General features: G+C 39.3%; 1 protein-coding gene across 1 annotated transcript in view; it reads right to left on the bottom strand.

Moving 5' to 3' along the window:
• The window catches only part of LOC126248016 (hippocampus abundant transcript 1 protein), a 120,912-nt gene that overhangs the window by 78,062 nt on the left and 17,583 nt on the right, over positions 1-25,267 (bottom strand). Inside the window, exons 2-4 of the mRNA XM_049948600.1 lie at positions 20,896-20,991; positions 13,560-13,622; positions 4,460-4,587 (exon numbers count right to left, since the gene is read on the bottom strand). Coding sequence (XP_049804557.1) covers positions 4,460-4,587; positions 13,560-13,622; positions 20,896-20,991 — 287 coding nt within the window. The remainder of the gene's footprint in view (positions 1-4,459; positions 4,588-13,559; positions 13,623-20,895; positions 20,992-25,267) is intronic.

Below are 25,267 nucleotides of genomic sequence, written 5' to 3'. Positions count from 1 at the left end.
TTACCTTAGGGGGAAAAAAGGACAGGTATACACTCGCACACACGCACATATCCCTCCACACATATACAGACACAAGCAGACATATTTAAAGACAAAGGGTTTGGGCAGAGATGTCAGTCGAGGCAGAAGTGAAGAGGCAAAGATGATGTTGAATGGCAGGTGAGGTATGAGTGGCGGCAACTTTAAATTAGCGGAGATTGAGGCCTGGTGGGTAATGGGAAGAGAGGATATATTGAAGAGCAAGTTCCCATCTCCGGAGTTCGGATAGGTTGGTGTTGGTGGGAAGTATCCAGATAACCCGGACGGTGTAACACTGTGCCAAGATGTGCTGGCCGTGCACCAAGGCATGTTTAGCCACAGGGTGATCCTCATTACCAACAAACACTGTCTGCCTGTGTCCATTCATGCGAATGGACAGTTTGTTGCTGGTCATTCCCACATAGAATGCATCACAGTGTAGGCAGGTCAGTTGGTAAATCACGTGGGTGCTTTCACATGCGGCTCTGCCTTTGATCGTGTACACCTTCCGGGTCACAGGACTGGAGTAGGTGGTGGTGGGAGGGTGGATGGGACAGGTTTTACACCGGGGGTGGTTACAAGGATAGGAGCCAGAGGGTAGGGAAGGTGGTTTGGGGATTTCATAGGGATGAACTAACAGGTTACGAAGGTTAGGTGGACGGCGGAAAGACACTCTTGGTGGAGTGGGGAGGATTTCATGAAGGATGGATCTCATTTCAGGGCAGGATTTGAGGAAGTCGTATCCCTGCTGGAGAGCCACATTCAGAGTCTGGTCCAGTCCCGGAAAGTATCCTGTCACAAGTGGGGCACTTTTGTGGTTCTTCGGTGGGGGATTCTGGGTTTGAGGGGATGAGGAAGTGGCTCTGGTTATTTGCTTCTGTACCAGGTCGGGAGGGTAGTTGCGAGATGCGAAAGCTGTTGTCAGGTTGTTGGTGAAATGGTTCAGGGATTCCGGACTGGAGCAGATTCGTTTGCCACGAAGACCTAGGCTGTAGGGAAGGGACCGTTTGATGTGGAATGGGTGGCGGCTGTCATAATGCAGCTGCCACCCATTCCACATCAAACGGTCCCTTCCCTACAGCCTAGGTCTTCGTGGCAAACGAATCTGCTTCAGTCCGGAATCCCTGAACCATTTCACCAACAACCTGACAACAGCTTTCGCATCTCGCAACTACCCTCCCGACCTGGTACAGAAGCAAATAACCAGAGCCACTTCCTCATCCCCTCAAACCCAGAACCTCCCACAAAGAACCACAAAAGTGCCCCACTTGTAACAGTATACTTTCCGGGACTGGACCAGACTCTGAATGTGGCTCTCCAGCAGGGATACGACTTCCTCAAATCCTGCCCTGAAATGAGATCCATCCTTCATGAAATCCTCCCCACTCCACCAAGAGTGTCTTTCCGCCGTCCACCTAACCTTCGTAACCTGTTAGTTCATCCCTATGAAATCCCCAAACCACCTTCCCTACCCTCTGGCTCCTATCCTTGTAACCGCCCCCGGTGTAAAACCTGTCCCATCCACCCTCCCACCACCACCTACTCCAGTCCTGTGACCCGGAAGGTGTACACGATCAAAGGCAGAGCCGCATGTGAAAGCACCCACGTGATTTACCAACTGACCTGCCTACACTGTGATGCATTCTATGTGGGAATGACCAGCAACAAACTGTCCATTCGCATGAATGGACACAGGCAGACAGTGTTTGTTGGTAATGAGGATCACCCTGTGGCTAAACATGCCTTGGTGCACGGCCAGCACATCTTGGCACAGTGTTACACCGTCCGGGTTATCTGGATACTTCCCACCAACACCAACCTATCCGAACTCCGGAGATGGGAACTTGCTCTTCAATATATCCTCTCTTCCCGTTACCCACCAGGCCTCAATCTCCGCTAATTTAAAGTTGCCGCCACTCATACCTCACCTGTCATTCAACATCATCTTTGCCTCTTCACTTCCGCCTCGACTGACATCTCTGCCCAAACCCTTTGTCTTTAAATATGTCTGCTTGTGTCTGTATATGTGTGGATGGATATGTGCGTGTGTGCGAGTGTATACCTGTCCTTTTTTCCCCCTAAGGTAAGTCTTTCCGCTCCCGGGATTGTAATGACTCCTTACCCTCTCCCTTAAAACCCACATCCTTTCGTCTTTCCCTCCCCTTCCCCTCTTTCCTGATGAGGCAACAGTTTGTTGCGAAAGCTTGAATTTTGTGTGTGTGTTTGTGTTTGTTTGTGTGTCTATCGACCTGCCAGCGCTTTCGTTCGGTAAGTCACATCATCTTTGTTTTTACATATATTTTTCCCACGTGGAATGTTTCCCTCTATCAGTGTAGAATTCTCTTGCAGCCGCCTTCTAATGTGCACACCATTATAGTAAATGTTCATGTTAGTTATGACAGCAAATATAAGTTTTATTTTAAAGGTTTCTGATGAATATTATTTAAAAGTCCCATCCCAGCAAGAACAAAATGACACCCTGCTGCTCATTTTATAAAAAATTCTTGTTATATTACACTATCTAAAAAAAAATCTAGCCCAAAAGTAATGTTTTACAGAAGAAAATTAAAAAAAAAGAGCTCCTAGCCCTTGATGTATCACTGAACAAGTGCAGTAATGTCTTCTGTGAAGCTGAATTAAAATAAATTCAGATGACCTGTTGACAGTTTTTTTAACCACATGTCAAAGCGGGAGTCACTCCCGAATGTAACATTTCAGAGTCCTCCTCTTCTCTGTCTCCAATTCACTCAGGTATACAGGGTGAATCAGGAGGAAAGGTACGAACACTTTTAATGTACATTTCTATTTATTTTCTGTATTATTCACTGCCATTGTTTACAATGTACCACAGTAATATAGAGGAAGTTGAGATGAACATTTTGATACAGGATGCTTGTGGTCTATCAAGTCAGAAAACTACCTCAAACTGGCCTACAAAAAGTACCTAAGCTACAGCGCACATGCGTCATACGAGATTTTCAATATTCCCGTGATATCTCTGTGCAAACTGTTAGTCCTAGACAATTAATAAATAGGACCTTTATTTGTAGCAAATTTAATTTAGTTTAATTGTGTACTAAGACACATTTTCATTGGAGTGTGTGTTTTCGAGTTATTAAAGAAAAATGTACAAAAGTGATATTAAATGTGTTCCATAAGAAGTTTTTTGTTCAGAATCACTAATACTATTCCGTCTCAAAGCATGTACCTTTCCTCCTGACTCACCCTGTGTGTGACTGAGAAAGACTGTGCACTCTGTACTGTCAAAAGCACCATTAAGAAACTACAGTAAATTACAATATTTGCAGTGAAGAAGAATACATTGCAGAACAGATATTCGGCATTGTTATAGTGCATGATATCACTGAATTCTTTCCTAATATATTTCTTACCATATCAATATTAAACATGAATTATTCCTAACAAGCACTGACACGAGAAATGTTTTAAACTGATGAAATTATTATTATATTTTAGTGAGTGAGATTCTGATCCCCACTAACCACACCAGCATAGGGATTGCTAGTACTTCATCACATCACATCACAAAACAGCCTTCACACACTTCATTTGTTATAGTTAATAATAGTGGAGCTGGAGAATAATAGAAGAACAACTGTCAAGTCCGTGTGAGAGTATATGGAGATGCTCATCCTATTCCAGTGGCAGACACTAAAAGTTATGCATTACACATGATGGAGAGGCTCAATGTTCACATTACAAGGGTACATATGCTAACAAAAATAAAGAAATGGATTACTTATTCACAAATATAGATGGCAAAAGTAAGAGTTATTTCAAGTTATACAGGAGCTTATGCACATTTGTTCTTCGCAAGCATCATTTGCGAGTGGAAAAGTCCTGGAGGGGAGGGGGGTTTAAAGGGTACACTTTACCACATACTGTAATGTGGTCTGTAAGAAGGTCTTCTGTAAAAAATGAAATCCATGATGACCTGAACAGTTTGCAATTTGAAGAATGAAACATGTTGTCAGTTCCTTTCTGGCCACTGTGTACTCAATAACAGTACATATTATGACAAAAAAAGGAAGGAAGACGATTAGCATTTAACATCCCGTCAATAGTGATCATTAGAGACAAAGCACAAGCTCAAGTGGGGAAGGAAATTGACTATGCCCTTTCAAAAGAATCTGGCTTGAGGCATTTAGGGCAATCATGGAAAACATAGATCTGGATGGCAGGGTGGGGACTCGAACTGACATTCTCGGGGAGAAAAGTCCAATGTGTTACCCCTGTGCCATTGCACTTTGTTAATACTGTCACTATGAGGGAACAGAATTGTAATGGAACATTTCAAAATCTGTCTAACAATAAAAGAAAAAATGTGAATAAAATTTACCAATTAAGTTCAAAATTGAATTTCAACTACTTAGTTAATTAAGAGAACCGATACAATGAAAAAATTAGGTATATAACTTACCATGTGTTGATAGTCATCAGTGGTATTGGTGCACAGGTAAAAAATACTGTTATTAGTAGGAAAAACTTCCGGCCCCAAACATCAGACAGTGCACCGATTAATGGTGCACTTAGAAAAGACAGAAACCCCTGAAAAAATAAAAAAAGTATCGACCATAAAATTTTATGAGTACTGTTGTGTGTTACTGTTATATATTTTGTACCTGATTTCCTTTCCAATTCTGAAATTTAAATAAAGATTGAGATGTTAAAAAACTGAGATAGTACATCACTTCCTCCAATTTTGGCAATTACTATCATCATTTCAAAATATAGTAGTGCTCCACTTCAGATACGAAGATAAAGCACAAGCTTAAACGAGACATCAGTGGATAAAGAAGACAGCCGTGATCTTTTCAAAGGAACCATCTTGACATATGCCTTAAATGGCTTAGGGCAGCAACACACAACCCATGTGATTTCAGGCCCGCTCGTTCCATACACGAATCCAGTGTCTGAGCCCTTCTGGCACCCTTTTCTGTAAACTAGAGTCCTGGGTCATTATGGTGTGTGTGTGGAGGGGGGGGGAGGGGGGGGGGGGGGAATGGAGGAGGAGAGCCAGAAGAAAGGCCAAATGTATGGGAGGAACTGGTGGGATGGTACGGTTTGAAATTTACTGCAAGAGTGTGTGAAGTGACGGTGAATACGAGGAATAGGATGACAGTAGCATTCGATACGCGTGTTAGAAGGCAAGCACTAAAGAAAGTGGAAACATTTCTAGTATCTTGAGAGTGTAATAGAAGAGAGTGGAAGAACAATAAGATGATTAGTGAGAAGGGAAGGAAAACACACGAATTCATGTAGAGTCTAGGAAGCCGAGTCTGGAGCAAGGAGATACCACAAAAATGCTACAAGAGTTATAATGACCACATTAGACTCCAATATTCATGCATGCGTTGGAAAAGTGGGTAGTGAAGGAAAGGCAGGTGAGCAGGAGATAGGTTTCAGAGATTAAATTTCAAAGAAGGATGGGGCTAACTAGAAGGGATAGAGTAAGGAATGAGAAGGTGAGATTAATAGTACACGAGAAGACTGTGCGAGAGACTGTGGGAAAGACAAGATTACAGTCATATGGACATATTACAAGAATGGAAGTCAGCAGGGCACCAAATACAGGCTCATAATATGACAGTATGAGACGAGACACCTACAGAAAGACTGACACACTGATGGGTTGTTGGAGTGAAGGAACTTGCGAAGAAGAGAGGAGAATGGAACACAGTGGAGAAGGAAACATGGAGGGAAAGGCTTATGTTCCAAACAGACCTGTAGAAAGATGAGGCAGAGAAGAAGAAGAAGATGATGATGATGATGACGAGGGTGTTGGTGGTGGCGGTGATCGTAGACACTGTGTCATGTTGTTTGGTACAGTAATATTTGACATTAGTTTCAACACACAGAGGTTTTCTTGTTGCAAGGCCTTATGTTAGAATGCTGTTTTTATTACTTTTGGATGACAAAGGTGCAATCACAAACTGTTTCCTGTTCATTATATACTTTACTGTCTCTCAAATTCTAACACACAGAAATGGTTCTTTCAACTACGACATGAAATCTTGCCGTTTCAAATGAAATCGTTACTCTGTAACATTTATGACAACTCACACATCCAGAAAGAATGGCTTAAATGAATCTATATTCAGAGTCTATGTTGAAAAGTGTATCGACAACAAATGATTGAAATTGCAGGGTGACAAAGTACACGTAGCACAGCAGTGTTAATGTAAGCAAAGAGTTCAGTATTACACCAAGCTCAGTGAAGTGCTGTCAAACCAGTGGGCATACGAAATCAAGAGTCAGTATGTATGTTATTGCCAAAGGGTGCAATATTCACACGAGAGTCGGAATGAAGAAGAATGACCCACCTCCGGGAAATGCCTTTTTTCTACAGTAACATTTTGGCCTGTACATTGCACGCTGCTATGTCAAAAGCATTTATAGGAGACCACTGGGCAGAAAAAGATTGTAAACAGCAACAAATGTGTACTGGACAACAAAATATGACTAAAACACAAATGGGCAAAAATTTTGTTCACCAAGTGGCTAAAATGTTTTTGGAAAGGCCTCACTTCAATCTGTCCCCATTACACACTGCTGGCAGCTTTGAGAAGCATTTAAGGGCAGCATCAAATGTTATGTTTTTAACTGCCATTGAGAACAAGATGTGAGCCTGATTCCAACATACTAAGGGCACTCTGAACAGCAACTAGTACACTGAGGAAATTTTAGATACAATGCTGCATGACATATTTCATTAAGATAATGCTTAGCCGTATGTGGAAAGGAATGTTTAAGCAAGCATTATTCAAAGTTTGAAGTGTAGCATAACATCCCTGGCCTCCAAATTGTCTGATATGATTGAGATACAACTGGTAGTTGACCTGTTCGAGATAGTCCTACGGCAACCACAGCTGATCCTTTGTGGTCTCACATACAAACTATGCAGAGAGAAATTCTGCACGAAAATAACTACAACTTCTTTCATTCCATGCCATGACATTTAGAGAGTTTGATAGCAACATTGGAAGACTTTAAACCACGATGAATTCTCACTGAGATAATACACAGTTCAGTAATCCCAATCATTTATGATCTGTGGTGTAAAGTCCATTTTCGCTGCACGTACTACGTTTATTATGCAATTCAGTAATGATGATTATCAGTTGTGCACACACACTTATTGCCGAAATAACTTCTCAATTTGTAATGCTCTCTCTCGATCTCTCACCCCAACATACTTATTTAATTGTACTCAGTGCTCACAACAAAGAAAATGTATTTTGTTGATTGTTTGCTTGCATAAAGTGATAATATTCTGTGGACACCATTTACAAAACATTTGAATCATATAAAAAATACAATAACAACCACAACAACTACTGATAGCTTAGACAACAAAAAATTATTGTCAAAAGACGGACAGGGACAGAAGATATAGAAGACAAAACTAGTTTTACACGTGATAATGGGAGCATTATGAAACATGGTTCATGAAATTTACTAACTTTAAAATTTTTTGAGCTTCTCCATGTAAGGAAAATCATTATCTTCCATTGAAGTAAATGGTGTTGCTCAAATTTATAATAACCAACTAAAACGTTATGGCTTTATAATACGTGATGTTCTCAGTAAGATGTGTAATACACCACAAATTTACTATATTTTCCTATACAAATTCAAATTTACTAATTTAGGCCCCTTTATGAGAAAGTAATAGTTTATATGGGGTTGATGAAATTTACAATAAATACTGAAATGTTATGGCTCCATAATATGTGATGTTCTCAGTCATACATGTAATACATCACTGATTCACTATTTTTCCTACACAAATTAATATAAACCAATCTAGGCCTCTTTATTGGAAGGGGGACTCAACAGATATGAGCAACACATGTAGTACCTCAGAGTATTAAGAGTATTTATCTTCAAACAATTTTCCAACAATTTTGAGAAGATAACTGGACTGTCACCAATCTCTTCAATAATGGGATACATAGTCAATTACAATTTGGATTTCAAAGGAGCCACTCTCGTAATGCAATTATTTACATATTCACTGACTACACAATCCAATTTTAAAACTATAAAATAACATAAATTGGGTTCTTCTGTGACACATCAAACGGTTTTTTTGAATCAGTACTCTGCAAGCAAATATTTTCAAGCCAAGTAAAGCAGCTTCAACAAAGAAAACAGCAGCAGCAGCACTTTCCAGCCAAAGTAAAATGGTGTCAACAAACACAGAGTTTGGAAATAGTAAAAGTATTCATACATTCTAGGAGGAAAAATAATCTGCACTACACTCTAGTGTAAGTTTGGCACAGAAGCGACTGAAATACACAGTTACTAAAACTCTCTGACTAACTACCCATGGAAATAAAAGTGCCAGACAGACAACACTGGTGTTTTCAAACACAGGTTTAAGTTCACCTTTGTTAATAACTACACCTACACCATCAGAAATTCTTGAATAGAAAAAAGTTGTCAATTATAAACATATAAAGAGCAAGCAGGTAATGTTAGCAATATAAATTTTTAAAAGGAATAGAAGCACCTTTTGTTTGACTGACACATGCTACACCAAAATATTTCTTGGGATTATGATCTCTGGGGAACATAAATAATTAGACTACAATTACATTTAAGTGGCTTGAAATTATTTTATTACTGTGAAGGTGGCACCCACTGAAAACATTTAACAGTAAAACCACACACTATATTATATTGTCTTAGTAACATTATTCAACTATTTTATTACAAATAACATTTAATCTTAATTTGTTATGCACATAATAATATGTAGGCAGAAAAAAAATCAATGTACCATTCTTTCAAACCTGATTTTTGTTAATTAACAAGACAAATGTAGGAAATGTACGTTAATTGGAGAAAACATTATGCTGTCCAGTATATAAGGTGAACCAGAACTCTACCAACAAATTCTCAGAGGTTGTTCAAGGACACCTTCTGGGTATTTTGGTATAAAGGACCACCAGTCTAAAGTGACTCGTTACAAACTAATAATTTAATCATGATTTATTTGGTTTTTTGCCACAATTATCCTTGTTTCTGAGAAAATACATTCACAATAAAGAAGATGCCTGTAATATGCAATAACCAAAATATGCAACACAGAGTAATGCAACAACCCCAGACAAAACACATACACTTTAATCATGGTGTGTTCAATCTGTTCTGTCTGTGTACAGTACAGTATGTAACAAATACAGAACTGCTCCCTTACAGGTATTGTTCAAAATTTCAACCACCATGGTCATGGCAGATGCACCATCAACTGTCTTACACACTAAAGAATTACAGGAGTTTGACGTACTACTTCTGCAGCTGCAATAATCCCAGGAACCAGGTCCATGTGAGTAACTATCGGAGTCTTGTGAGTAAGCAAATTGAACACATTTGTTTCCAAACAAGACACACAGCTCATGCCATCAACATCTGCATTGTTGTATACTATTTTCAGTGTAATACACATGCAAATGTTAACTGAGTAGGAAACCAAATGAAATACAACAACTCTGTAATGAGCAACCAGAGGCCATGTGTTCCGAATACCAAAATACTCACAAGGCATCCCTCAATAACCTCTGATACTTTGTTGATGGAGTTCTTGTTCACCCTGTACATGTAAAGTAGCATATGGATCTCTGAGAAAATGTTTTCCAAAGTACTTCTGGTATACCAGTCCGACAATTCTGACAGCCCGTCAGATGGCAGGGACATAGATGACAGCCACTAGGCAGCGCCCCTATAATCTGCGAATGTTGCCACCACCACCACCACAGCACTATGCGCGGGTCATGTCTGCCATGCCAGCCTATCAGAGCTCACGGTGGTCCTATAAAGCCGGCAGTGCATGAGCTCAACTGACAGTCGTGTTACAACAGTGCTTGTGATCATTTATCTATTCATCATTGCTCTGGTCACTGATAGTTGCCACGTCTTGGTATCCAATTTGGCTTTGCTCTCTCGTCTTGGTATTTTGGCATGTGGTCTGTGTTGTCAGTCGTCCCTGTTGTGTGTGTCTATGTTGTACTGGCGACTGATGCCGTCAGCCCTTTGACCTGTGTGCTCTGGTCTCGCTCGATTCCAGTTACTAGAGTACTGTGCACTTGGAAGAATGCAACAGAAACAATAATGGCAATGGAGCCTATACTTCTGATGCAAAACTTATTTGGATGTACATGATAAGAGAACGCAAAATCAATAACGATAGTTCCTGGAAGTCTTTCCCCAATGAAGTAACACTCTGCAATCTTTGAAAAAGTAATGAACTTAGAACGGATGACTTTTGGGAAGCAATCAGATACCCTATTATACGAGAGCATGTTTTCTGAACAGGAAAGTAGAAAATTTACACAACAAGGTAAAGCTTTATCATAGGACATTGCACTCAAATGTTATACTGCCAGTCAATCTCCATCTTGATTAAAAGGTGTGGAAAAGTTCTTAGTTGTTGCTGTCGAGCAGAAATTTGTCTCCCCAATGCATCCCCAACATTCCATATAGGATTCATTCCATATAACTAGCTGGCCATTCATACAACAGATACCTCAACATGCAAGAAATTAATTCTCTTCAACAGTTTGTTGCAGATGAGCAAAACTGTTCACAAAGAAGCATGGACCAACTGCACCTCTGAAAATACACATGTAGTACCTCAGAGTATTAAGAGTATTTCACTGACCATCACTGAGGAGCTGAAGCTCCATATCCATATACATATCACTCCACACCAGGATTCCTACCTCTAATTGGTCTCCTTCAGTAGCGTACATGTGACTGAATCAGCTACAGCTTTCCCTCTAAATGTGCAATAAGAATAATTAAGAAAACTTAATGATGGTTTAATCTGGAAACAGCACAGTCCTCCATTTATTCACGGTCCAATTTTGATGTTGCTGACTCCACAATAAATGAATTCATCTCTACACTGCCACAAACACAATACACAAGGCCAGGTGTCTGGCACATAGCCATACTACCTTGAGTCTGCGATACGAAGTATGACGTGAAACTGCAACCCCTAATGAAGACAGTTGGAGTTAGGTTATTTGGGGGAGGAGACCAAACTGCAAGGTCATCAGTCTCATCAGATTAGGGAAGGATGTCAGCTGTGCCCTTTCGAAGGAATCATCCCGGCATTTGCCTGGAGCAATTTTGGGAAATCACAGAAAACCTAAATCAGGATGGCCTAATGAAGACAATTGATTTGTAGAGACCAGTGGATTTTTCTGTGAGTTAAGGCCTCTTGTGGTGCATATACTGTTGGTTGACGTGCTTGTCTGAAATATTTTTAATCTCCTTCAAGGTATCTACATACTCTACTCGACAGAATAGGATCTATGTCATTATGCTGTAAACTTCACCAACACTGCTCACAATGCACATACTAACATAAAAGAGACACTATGGGTTGAACATACTGATTTTTGTTACCTTTGAAACATTTGCCTATTCAAAACAAAGAGTATGCCTTTCTGACAGAGAAAGCACATTTCTGGTTTATTTTACACATAATTTTAAGTTGATAAATTGTTCATGAAGGCTGCGGCATTCTTTTGAAAAACCACAGTATTAAGGACTAAAAACACCTTAAAAATTGTATATCTTCTTTATACTGTAGCCCAACTTCTGTAGCTGCTAATGAAAGCCATGAGGACAGGTTTGGGTTTGGGGATATATACACAAAGACGAGAAAGTTTCTGTTAAGACTGAAACTATGTGCTTGTCACTGACTCAAATCTCAACCTCTGCCCATTATTCTGGAAGCAGATTAGCTGACAAATAAAGCAAAAGGGGAAAAAAACCTACAAACATGTAACAAAACAGGAGCTACAATTCGAGGAAGTATTTACAGCACCCAATCATTACAACAAAAACAACAACAACAATAATAATAATAATTAAAATAATGCAAGGAACTGACACTCAGCCTTCACTGATTGCCAGTAACTTGTCTATTCTATCCTGTAGTGTTTGACAATACACTAAACATACCTGAAATCCACTGGCTTGCAATCGAGGCATTGGCACCACTCAGTAACTTGTGAATGGAGACTACCATTTCAAAAACATTTTCGTACTTTTTGCTATATTTCACTCACAACATAATTGTGGTCTAAAATGTATCTAACAGTAAGCTACCCGCTATCATTAAGAAGTAATGATGCTATATTACCATGTGAACAAAAATCCGATTTCTTAAGCACATACTTTCTTCAAAATCATTTGGGAAACATTACAGAACTAAAAATTCATGTGTAATGAAAAGTAAGCATTTTCTTTTTTCATGAGAAACGTAAATATTTTATGGAAAAAATAAGTTCATAAAACACATAAAACAATGTGGTTTACTCTTATATACTGTTAAGGGTTTTTACAACATGAAAATCTGAAAATTTCCCCATTTTTCCTGTCCCAGCCCAGAGCACAGTGTGAACACCCTGAATGGCGGCTTGTGCTGGCTACGTGTGAGCCAGTCCAGTACACTTCATCCCAACATGTCCTGGCATGCAGTGTGAATGCAGCCTTGGAGTAGGGTTGAATTGTCCGGGGGCGTCACCAGTGTTGTCAAGAACATTGTCGTGTTGTTCATCGCTCTGCAAGTTGTCATTTCTGACCACAAAATGTGTGGGAATCAATGACCCAAGGGAAAGAGTGGTTTCATAGGTGCCCTTTATGCCACCTCCTGAGGATGTTTTGTGTCAATTCTGAGTGGTGATGTGCCTGAAACGTTTTCCATGGACACCCATAAGAAAATCACTTGATTTCAATGCTGGGTGTCGAGGTTCTAACCTTCATCATAGATGCATAAAAAGAGGGGGTAAAATGTAAGTAAGAGGGAATGTAGTGACTTCCTCATTGTGTAACATGTCCACGATGGTATGGGGAAGAATTATTGTAAAATTTGGTGCCAATGTGACACCATTAATCCGTCTAACGCCCCACATGAACTTCTGAGCTGTGGCCTCCTTTTCGCATGTGCCAGCACTTTTCTGTTCGAAGCATTGCCAAGCCTGGATTAACACTGCAGTGCTACATTACAGAGAAAGATTGTAGGCACCTTTGAGCCAAATTTCAAACTTGTGTGTCACAATGGGAAACAATTACGGGGTTTCAAAAAAGTGATACATTTTGTGTACAGTGTATATTACAGTTACATGTTTCCTATTCTGTTATGTCCTTTTGAGCCAAATTTCAAACTTGTGTGTCACAATGGGAAACAATTACGGGGTTTCAAAAAAGTGATACATTTTGTGTACAGTGTATATTACAGTTACATGTTTCCTATTCTGTTATGTCCAATTGTTTATGTCAACACCAATAATATACAAACAGTATTCAACCACTAATACATGAATAATGAGAAACCAAACATCACAGCAAGCATAAACATGAAAACAGTTGTTGCTCATCCGATACATATAACAAACATAATCTACAAATAAAATATTTAAATGTATTTTGACACTTTAAAAATGTCTCATTTTTAATATCACCAAACAGAAAAAAATTAATCAAATGAACACTGCCATTACCTTAATTCCCATAATTAGTCCATTCATAAGGAATGTGTGATCTGGAAATGTTTCATTGAGAACCTGAAACATGTAATAAATAATGGTGTTTGTACTAGGTAAACATAACACTCCAATTTTTAACTTACATTAAATCAAGTTAACAATAAATGCAATGGAAAGTTCTAAAGGTTCTAATTATTCTTTTATACCAATCACTGAGATTATTTCTACCAAAATGGGATGCATCAATGCCATTATCATCAATCTATGTTGTTTATATGAGAAGTTGCAAGATGTGTAAGTGGACCTATGAGAAGCAAAATGTTTATAATAAATACTGAGAGACAGTGGTTGTCACAGAACACAAAAATCTGATAGTTACAAGGGGAGAGGGGAGGGGGAGGGGAAGTGAGAGGGAGGGAGGGAGGGAGGGAGGGAGGGAGGGAGGGAGGGAGGGAGGGAGAGAGGGAGAGGGGGGAGGGGGAGAGAGAGAGAGAGAGAGAGAGAGTGTGTGTGTGCACAAGAAGAACCACTCTATACAGGGCATGACTGAATGGGCCACACTACTGGGATGGGAAAGTGCAAAGACATAAGTACAGTGATATACAAATGCTCTGCAATCAGACAGCAATTCCTTCTCTGGAAGTGTCTCCTATATTTGTGTTCCTCATGGGACTGAGACTATAATACAAAATAAACACAGCGCAAATGAACATACAAAAGAAGAAATCAGGAATTCATTATCAGATTCAGCATTTCATTAAGTGGTTCACAAAAGAAAATCTTTTTCTGGTCATTACCAATGAGGCACTGGATACATAATGCACAGAGTCAGCATGTTTGCTCTGCAGAGGTATATATTGTGTAGGGAAAGCTGCATTGCGAGAATTTGGATCAAAAAAGGTACAATTGGGTACACTTGATAATGGCTTTCTTCCCACACAGTGATGCTACCTTTGAAAACAACACAGCTGACCATCATGCACATCCTGAATAGCAATGGGTCAAACAGAAGTGAGACCACTTTAATTGTTTTGGGTGGGCTGCAAACTCACAGACCTGTTTGCTTTTCTTCACTTATTATGAGTGGTGGACCTTTGTCACAATAATCCAGTGCATTTTCCTCTAGATAACAAACCTTGGTCATGTACAATTTACTCAAATATGTTCTTGCTTGCAAATTCCTGACTATTCTCAATGGAATGCATTGGGAGCCCCGTCTGGTGTGTTTTCACACTACCAGAAGCTGCAGGATGTGTACTGAAACACACCATTAATCTGAAAAACTCACAATGGATGAAGGAATATATTCATTTTGTGATCATATGAATTACACATAAATGTGTTTGGAAGCCTTCTTCTCTTGCTGCAACAAACAGGGACTATGATATAAACTTCAAAGTTCATACATCAACAGAGGTTCTCTACAACTCAATATGAAAAATAACGAGGCAAATACCTGACAGCAATCTGTTGAGGGACATGAAAGAAGATCAAAGATAAATATCTCAAAGCAAAGGTCATTAGGGATGGTTCATTAACTTAGTTGTGGAAACAAAATGGAAGTGATATGCTTTAAAGGAACATCCCATTACCTTACGTCTGGAGAAATCACATTAAAAACTTTAATTAGAACAAGTGAAAGATACCACAGGATGTTAAATGATTGTGCACGAGGCATTTAACACATACGCCAAAAAACAATGGCACAGTTGCTGAAGTTTTTTTCAAATGTTAATTCATAATTAACAATGAAAACAAAAACTATTGATGTTCTACAATGTTTATTTTGTAGGCTGAAAGCCTGTACACGAAATAAATATTGTAGAACATCAACAGCTTGTATAAAACCCACTTGGGCTACTAGTCGCATCAAATACAGGTACAATTTTGAGTTTTCAACAAAATTCTCCATCATTTTTGCCAGGAACAAGTGACCATCGTGGCTGTTGCTGTGTTAAGTGTTTATACTCCATATGTGACTTGGGACTGATCATCATACATCATCATTACACCATACTGCCAGAGATTGTGTCCAGGTCTGTACTGGTGATGCCAGCACTCTTGTAGGAATGTAAGGAATTCAGCACATTTCTATGTGTCTTCTCAGCATTAAGAGCTTGCTTCCACACACTACTAAGATTATAGCCACTGTTCTCGTTGCTGTTGTTTTCACACATTCTAATTGTTACTGCTTCTTTAGCAGCAGGTCCCCTGTATGTTGATGTGTGGAGCAAGATTTTAGTTTCATCCAATATTTTGTGTTTGTAACTCTCTATTCAGCAACTGCTGGTTTCTTAATTTACCAATTTTTAATGTGCAATTGATGCTGTGTAACCAGTCACAAATGGTAAGGGTACACTGTGACCAATGTAGCTCTTGCTGTATTCACAAGGAATCTTATAAATTCCAGGGACCCTGAGACAAAGACTGTCTTTAATTGTGGGCAGGACTTCCTTTATGTTCTTGGGCAGTAGAAAAATAGGTATCACGCCTCTTCTGTCCAGGACCCTACCTACTTTGGTAGATGTGGACCCACAGACAGGATGGAATACAATAGGTAGATTATCATGTGATTGTTCAACATTTTTGAATTTTTGTTTATTTATATCTTGAGCCCCATAGCCATTCTTTCAGAACAAATATTTAGAGATTAATCTTGCAGTCTTGGTGGTTCTGGTCACAATTAGCTGTAACTCTACATATTAATGTATTTGCAACAGCTCTCTTCCAGACAGGGTGGCGAAAAAAATCTACACCAAGATGTAAACTGTGTGTGTGTGTGTGTGTGTGTGTGTGTGTGTGTGTGTCATACACGCCATGCATCTGATTATCATTCGACCAAAGCATCTAAAAATGGTGACTTTCTGTATCTCTCTGTCGCAGTAGTGAACCAGATGTTAAGATACATGCTGTTCATATGAACAATGAACTGCTCCAGAACATTGGCACATTGTGACCAGACCATCAATATGTCATCAACATATTGATAAAATGAAGATGGGTAAAACGGAGCCAAATTTAATGTGCATTCCTCAAAATGGTCCCTAAAGAAGTTGTCCACTGATGGAAACAATGGAGAACCCATGGCCATTCCATTGGCATTTTCATACAATTTACCACCACACAAGCAGTAGGTGAGTATCAAAGCATGATGGAACAGCTTCAAGGGAGTCCAGGGAAGAAGAGGCATAAGATGTATTTTCTGACTGCCCAAGAAGATAAAAGGAGATACTGTGTGTGAGATTAAGGACAGCCTTGGTCTCTCAGTCCCTGGAATTTGTGAGTGTGGAAGCAATTACATTGGTCAATCTATCAGTATCATTTCTGACTGCTGTGCAGCAAATCAAAGACATTAAAAATTGAGAACAGTTGGTGAACAGTGTCACAAATAAACACAGAATAATGTTTGATGAATCTAAAATCTTGTCCCACACATCTATATAGCGAAATTCTGTTATTATGGAAGCAGTAGAAATTAAAATGTGCAAGAATAATTTGAACCGGGACAGCAGGTATAATCTTAGTAGTGGGTGAAAGCAAGCTCTCGAAACTGCGAAGACACACCAAATGTAATGGATTGCTTCTTACGAGTGGGCTGGCACCACCAGTGGTGACATGGAGACAATCTCTGGCAGCATGACATAATGATGGTATACTCCGCTCACTCACAGGCTGTCTATAGGCTATAAATGGTTACCGCAACAGCACTATTACAGTCTGTTGTTCCTGACAAAGAAGTTGGAAGATTTCATCATACACTCAAAATTAAAACCAGATCTGCTGCAACAAGTAAACTGACAATGTTTAATATGAGGATGGCATAGTGAGAAACTTCAGTCTCATATCAACAGTTTGTGATTTCACTGTTATTTTTGACAATGACAAATATTTCTTGAAGTAACTAATAGTGACACCTTAATTTTGAACATGTCAACTTACACTATTAATGTGATTATTGAGGAAAGTTAACAATTTGTCCTACAGAGTAGTGCATTTCAGGTGACCATTTTGAAATTTCCTCAGTAGTTGCAAATACCAAACTGTCATTTATACTAACTGATATTACATAAGGGGATTAGAACTTTTTCACATAGTGCATGTTTGTAATACGTGTATGAGCGTAGAAACTGAATGCCTCTTTCATTAGGAACATACAATGTGTAATGATATTTGAAAGTATCATTACAATCCTTCAGGGTGTATTACCAAATCACCTTATAAAATATTTAAAATGCTAAAATACTAAAATAACAAATTTTTTGGCCATGTTGCAGTGGCCTTCCTCAGGGTATAGGCAAATTAACTGGATAGAGGATGCTTCAGTACATAGCATTGATAACAGTGTCATAAGACTACCAGCACCACCTTTCTTAAATTTTATTGGCCACAAAATATCACTGGTCAGTGTTAGGAGAGAGGGAAGGGTTACACAGCTTGCTCGTAATTGGTAGCCTGCTATGAATCAGCAAGAAGGTTGTAGAGCCTATATTTTCCTGCTGTTCATTGTGGAGAATAACACCAGTTATGCTTGCACTTTTTGTTTAGCTGGTCACGGGGACGCTGCTACTCTATGATCACACTCGGCCCATCGTACCTGGATTATTGACAGCAAGGGACCCAGGAACCCAGTAACCTGCAACCATCCTCTCTACTGACGTTGTAAGGCTGCTCCAGCATTTCAACTCCCACTCCCATTTTCCATGCGGATATCTATGGCCATGTTGCATGTACTGCTTCTTGAAACTCAACAGCCTGCCCAGAGTTGTGATGGTGTTCCACTAGTGCTGATTTGTTGTGCTGCCCCAATCAAATAGCACTCATGCTCTGCTATGTAGGTGAATTCAATGACTTCCTGTTTCCCCAATCTACGTGGTGCCACACTCCTGTATCTCGTATGCACCTGTGGTGTTGAGAGCTTTACTGCACCATTAGTGGACCCTAGCAAACCTTGGATCTTGCAACCATTCTGGAAAACTGGTTTGATGCCTCCTTTGTGGAGCAACTTGGCTAATCGATTACAGTCATCCTTAAGAAAAGGTAAGTGCACCACTGGCACATGTTCTTTTATTTCATTTTCTGGGTCTAGCTTCCTTTTGAGCTCTGTATCTCTTCTTATAATTTTACTGACATAGCGATTGGCTCTTTCAATTCATGTTTCATATTGTTTTTATCTCTGAAAGGGTCACCCAAGGTGTGTGTACATATGTGGTACACCTTGTATCCCTATTTGACATTGGGAATTACACAGACCTTCACATCCAGGAATACAACTGCACCATTACTTTCTTGTTTTAGTACGATCCGAATGTTATTACTCACGCTGTTAATTTGTGTCCAAATGGTTATGGTGTCATACCCATACTGTGCCAACATAGTGGGCAGAATTGTGCAGAGATTAATGCTCTTTGCTCAAATGCTTGCTTTCCAGTTAATTAGTCAAGAACACTGCAACATGACTGAAATCTCAGTTATTTTAGTATTTTATACGAAGATATGGCAGCGAACCTAGGAGGATTTTCATAATGATTAACACCAACTGCAGAAGCCTACATATCTATCTTCGAAATTATGTCCAAAGATGACAACAACGAATAAGTGAAGTGCACTTACAGTGTATGAGGCTCTTCCACTGAAGAGTGCTGCTGTTGGAAAACTAGATGTGCTGACAGACTGATCTGTCGCATAGCCAGAGGTCTAGGTTGGATTGGAATGTGACAATTTGATTGTGAGTTGGCAACACGGCAGCCATCATGGACTAATGTGTAGTGTAGATTGAGATATACATCTGTCGTAGCGATAAACTACTTGTATGTCTCGGTTACGGTTTCGTCATAAATTATGACGATGTGGTTAAATTCCAACTTAGTAGAACAAAATACCTGCTAACTTTATTTACAAACCATTGGAAATTATGAGCAAGTATTCTGCCATGACACAATTACTGGAGCAGTCAAGACTCATCCCAATAGTAGGTAACAACAAGAAACGTGCCTCTTCCTGGTGTGACTGCTCTCTTAGCAACTGAGCACTGAGGTAACAGAATAATAAGCACTATACATTTTAAGAGCAATGAAAGTACTTTAACAGAGGAAAAATTTGCAATGAGTGTGCAGTAACACACTTAATTCAAACACAGTTTCACTAGATTTGTTTCCTACCCATTACTGTACTGTGTAAGAGTGAATACACATGCCTGATTAAAGTGGAATGACTTAGCCCAAGAATAAATTACATAACATTCACATACATAGTAAAAAATGGTGCTCTTCTGGTTGAAACTGCTTCATGTTAGGCCTTTTCACGGAATGTTCTTAATCTTTCCACCACTGACGGCAACAAAAATTGGTCAGGGGACATGTAGTGAATAAAAAGCAGTTTGAAAAGTATCTACAGTAACACTGCAGTAATATTGCATAATGTATTCTCTGCATATGAACCATGCTACACACAGTATCTTCCAATGTTCACTACAAGTTGGGGAGTGAGCTAGTCAATTTACAATAAAATCAGAACCTATTCATTAATTTAGAAAAGCTGTTTCTAACACTTAATTCACCAACAAAGAAGAAGCTAGATGATAACCTCCATTCAGATACCACACGCCACAACAAATTGTAGCAGTATTTGACCAGCAGTTCTGATAAGATCTCTAGGGCAAAAACATTGAGTTTCTGCATTTCTCACATTTCAGTCTTTCGTTGAACTCACTTTGAGGAATTCTAATCAATTCAAGACAGGAATCCTTTGTGTATCTTGCAATTACATGGATTTCCGATCAGGATATTCTCGAATCACATTCTGATTACTTCCCTGGCATTCCTATCAGAATTATCATAAATAAGCAGTGTGTCCCACTTTTCTTCATTCATTGCTTCCTTTATATACATATATGCAGAGTCAACACTTATATCACAACGGATTATAAGTACTGATACAACAGAGCTAGGAAATGTCCAACCAGATAGAGCCACGGTGATAATCATTTTCTACAGTTGAGATTAGCTGTCCACTGCTTCATTTAGCTGAAGTTAATCATATCGGCACATTAATTATATCCTCTTGTTTGTATTTTACGTTGAAAATCCTTCACTGTATCCTCTTTGCACACACTTTCAAATGCCATTAAAACATATGTATTTTATAGTTAAAAAGACATGTTTCGTTTAGTTTCTTTGTACACAAATATGGTATAAATAGGTGGAAGACTCTAAACAGCAAAGTATTCACCCCCTTACACACAGTCAGTTAGTGAAAATGGCATTTCAGTATCTATACTTGCAGAAGTACCTGACACCACAACATTAAACTCTCAAATTACCCAATAATTTGAAAAATATGCATTTGCACTTACAGAAATAATGGGCATAGTCAAAAGTCCCCATGCAAAGAATTCCAGAAATATGACAACAAGGGCATGGTATATGCTGGGCTCTCCAATTCCTGAAGTCTGAAACAATAAATACACAATTCAGAGGGTAATATTAATAATTAAAACAACAAAAAATTAACTATTTTCATTACTGAATTAGCTAAGAAGTACAAAGAGGTACAGGTAGGCTGTTTGCTATACTGTAAGAACTGTTATTCTTTCTTTTCAAATAAAATAAAAAGCACCAGCACAACAAATGCATGTTCACCACATATCTACACAGAGGGTGTCCCAGGAGGAATGGTCAGTCACTACAAAAAATAAATAACAGTGTACATTAAACGTGCACCATCTCGGAAACCATTCGGACCAGAGCATATGTCCATATGAAGTCTTTGGCATCAAAAGATAGTACCTGTCATATCCCTGAATATTGACCATTCCTCCTGGGACACCCCACACACAAATTTTATTTTGAGTGGCAGTAAGAACAATTAATATATACACCACCCAGTCACATTAATGTGATCCCCGGTCAAAAGACTGAATACGCACATTTTGCAGCTGCAAGACATGCAGGAAAAGAGCCAATGACATTCTGGAAGGTAGTGACAAGGATCTGGAGCTATGCCGACTCCAGTACCATGGCCACACGTGCTGAGTTTATCGGTTGAGGACACATGCTGTGAACAGCCTGACTGAGTTGTTCCCACAGATTCTCAAGTGGGTTTAAATCTGGGAAGATTGGCAGCCACGAGAGTACAGTAAACTCAACCCGGTACTCTTCAAACCATGCACACGCACTGCAAGCTGTGTGACACGTTGCATTGTCCTGCTGGAAGATGCCATCTCAAACCAAGAAGAAACAAAATGCATCTAGGGGTGGACATGATACCCAAGGATAGATGCATACTTGTGTTGAGCCATTGTGCGTTCCAGAAGGATATCACCCACAGAATGCCACAGAAACATTCCCCAGCCCATTACGCTCTCTCCTGGTTGCAGGATGTTTGCTTTCAGATGTTTCACACCATGCACACCAATGGCCATCTGTCCCATGGAGCATAAAACATGATTCATCTTAAAAGATCATCTCCTGCCACTCAGTGGATGTCCAGTTGCATTTGTTGACCATGAATAGCAAGCAGCATGGATGCATGATGCAGGCACCTGCTGCGGAGGCCCATATGCAGCAATGTTTGCGAACAGCTGTTGAGGAGACACTATTGACATCCCCCTTGATTTATCTGGGCAGTCATTTGCTGAACAGTTGCATGTCTATCCACCTGTACATATCTCCGCAGTCATCATTCACGCCTGTAATCAATGCCCTATAGTGCACCACAGTTGTTTCGGCAGCAGTTTTAGTAGTGCCATTTTGCCATGCACGGTATACTTTAACCATGGTGTCATGTGGATAGTTTACAAACTTAGGCATTTTGGAAATGCTTCCACCCTTGGCCCAAAAGCCAATGATCATGCCCTTTTGGATGTCAGATAAATCACTTTGTTTCTGTGTTATGACAACAACTGAACTGTTTTCCACATCCCCCAATACACTTTATATACCCTCCACATCTAGTGCTGCCACCTGCTGTCTGTGACTGGTTACTGCACACTTATATCAAACACAGGCGGTTGTCACATTAATGTAACGGAAAATAAATTATATTTTAAACAAACAGATTAAAACGTTATGGCATCTTTCAAAGTAATAACAAATGGGGCTACTTAGAACAGATGAAACTATTATGAATAGAACAAGCCAACTGTTCAAGGATTTATTATTCACAAAAGTTCTCTAGGAACATCAAATTTTGCCATAAAAGGTTTTGCTTATATTGTTGTGTATCCTATCATTCTGCTGAACATGTCAAATTATGCCTCATATGTTCACATAACATAAACTAAAGAACTTCAAATGCTTGCAACAATTAGACCTGTGGTGAGGCTTCATGGAATAAGCAATTCTTTTCCTTGGTGCTAAAAAGAAATCCAATATTTGAAACCAGATGAACATACTTAGTTACACATTAAAACTCACTGAATCCTTATTAATAAATTGAGTATCATTTTACAAAACCAAAAGCCTTTTTTTTTTCCAAAGTGGGCTATACTACATCACAGGACAAACCTTGCATCCAAGCAAGTCATCATTCCATAACTGTAATCAAGTACTTCATAAATTCTTAATACAGCATAAGCTCCAACTGTAAGTGCGTTAGATAGTTACATTTTATGATAATCAAATGACAACAGCACTAAAGTTCTGCAACAATAAAATTTTGATCAAAGTGGACACCAGATAAACTAATATACAAAACGTAACGATATTTGGCACCTTCTGGAGCAGATTTCAATACGTGTACAAAGAAAGTAATGTATATGCATCACAGACAGATGCAACAAGGTCCTAAACACTCTTTCCTTGCTTCATATTACTTTTTGGATTTTTTTTACATGGTGGAAATTCATATATCATAAATTTACAGTTAGGATATTACACTGACATGTGTCATTAATGTTAGCAATATATGGTCACCAGAATAAAAACCTAAAATTATACTGACACACAGATCTGGGTTTGGAAGGAACCGAAAAATAGTCTACTAGGGGCCGCATGTTACTGTGCCAATTTCCTTCAATTTCTTGGGAGTAAAAAAAAAAAAAAAACAGCCCTTGGTCCAAAAAACACTGTCTTAATTAGCAAAGTCACAAACAGATACTATTGTTCCTTTCACAAGTTGCACACGGGACGAATGCTATCTCATATGCCTCTCTGAAGTTAATCTGAAACAACCCAGGTCAAGCAGAATATTCGATGTGAGTCATTGGCTATGGCCAGTGACACAATGTTAATGGGTGTTGTTATGTAACCTTTTGGTGCATATATGCACTGTCTCCCCCCATGAACCATGGACCTTGCCGTTGGTGGGGAGGCTTGTGTGCCTCAGCGATACAGATGGCCGTACCGTAGGTGCAACCACAACGGAGGGGTATCTGTTGAGAGGCCAGACAAACATGTGGTTCCTGAAGAGGGGCAGCAGCCTTTTCAGTAGTTGCAGGGGCAACAGTCTGGATGATTGACTGATCTGGCCTTGTAACATTAACCAAAACGGCCTTGCTGTGCTGGTACTGCGAACGGCTGAAAGCAAGGGGAAACTACAGCCGTAATTTTTCCCGAGGACATGCAGCTTTACTGTATGATTAAATGATGATGGCGTCCTCTTGGGTAAAATATTCCGGAGGTAAAATAGTCCCCCATTCGGATCTCCGGGAGGGGACTACTCAAGAGGACGTCGTTATCAGGAGAAAGAAAACTGGCGTTCTATGGATCGGAGCGTGAAATGTCAGATCCCTTAATCGGGCAGGTAGGTTAGAAAATTTAAAAAGGGAAATGGATAGGTTAAAGTTAAATATAGTGGGAATTAGTGAAGTTTGTTGGCAGGAGGAACAAGACTTTTGGTCAAGTGATTACAGGGTTATAAATACAAAATCAAATAGAGGTAATGCAGGAGTAGGTTTAATAATGAATAAAAAAATAGGAGTGCGGGTTAGCTACTACAAACAGCATAGTGAACGCATTATTGTGGCCAAGATAGACACAAAGCCCATGCCTACTACAGTAGTACAAGTTTATATGCCAACTAGCTCTGCAGATGATGAAGAAATAGATGAAATGTATGACGAGATAAAAGAAATTATTCAGGTAGTGAAGGGAGACGAAAATTTAATAGTCATGGGTGACTGGAATTCGTCAGTAGGAAAAGGGAGAGAAGGAAACATAGTAGGTGAATATGGATTGGGGGGGAAGAAATGAAAGAGGAAGCCGCCTTGTAGAATTTTGCACAGAGCATAACTTAATCATAGCTAACACTTGGTTCAAGAATCATAAAAGAAGGTTGTATACATGGAAGAATCCTGGAGATACTAAAAGGTATCAGATAGATTATATAATGGTAAGACAGAGATTTAGGAACCAGGTTTTAAATTGTAAGACATTTCCAGGGGCAGATGTGGATTCTGACCACAATATATTGGTTATGAACTGCAGATTGAAACTGAAGAAACTGCAAAAAGGTGGGAATTTAAGGAGATGGGACCTGGATAAACTGAAAGTACCAGAGGTTGTAGAGAGTTTCAGGGAGAGCATAAGGGAACAACTGACAGGAATGGGGGAAAGAAATACAGTAGAAGAACAATGGGTAGCTCTGAGGGATGAAGTAGTGAAGGCAGCAGAGGATCAAGTAGGTAAAAAGACGAGGGCTAATAGAAATCCTTGGGTAACAGAAGAAATATTGAATTTAATTGATGAAAGGAGAAAATTTAAAAATGCAGTAAATGAAGCAGGCAA

This window comes from Schistocerca nitens, chromosome 3 (genome assembly GCF_023898315.1).
Source record: "Schistocerca nitens isolate TAMUIC-IGC-003100 chromosome 3, iqSchNite1.1, whole genome shotgun sequence".
NCBI lineage: Eukaryota > Metazoa > Arthropoda > Insecta > Orthoptera > Acrididae > Schistocerca > Schistocerca nitens.
Note: the sequence above shows the minus strand (reverse complement) of the source record. Positions and strands in the feature narration are given on the sequence as shown.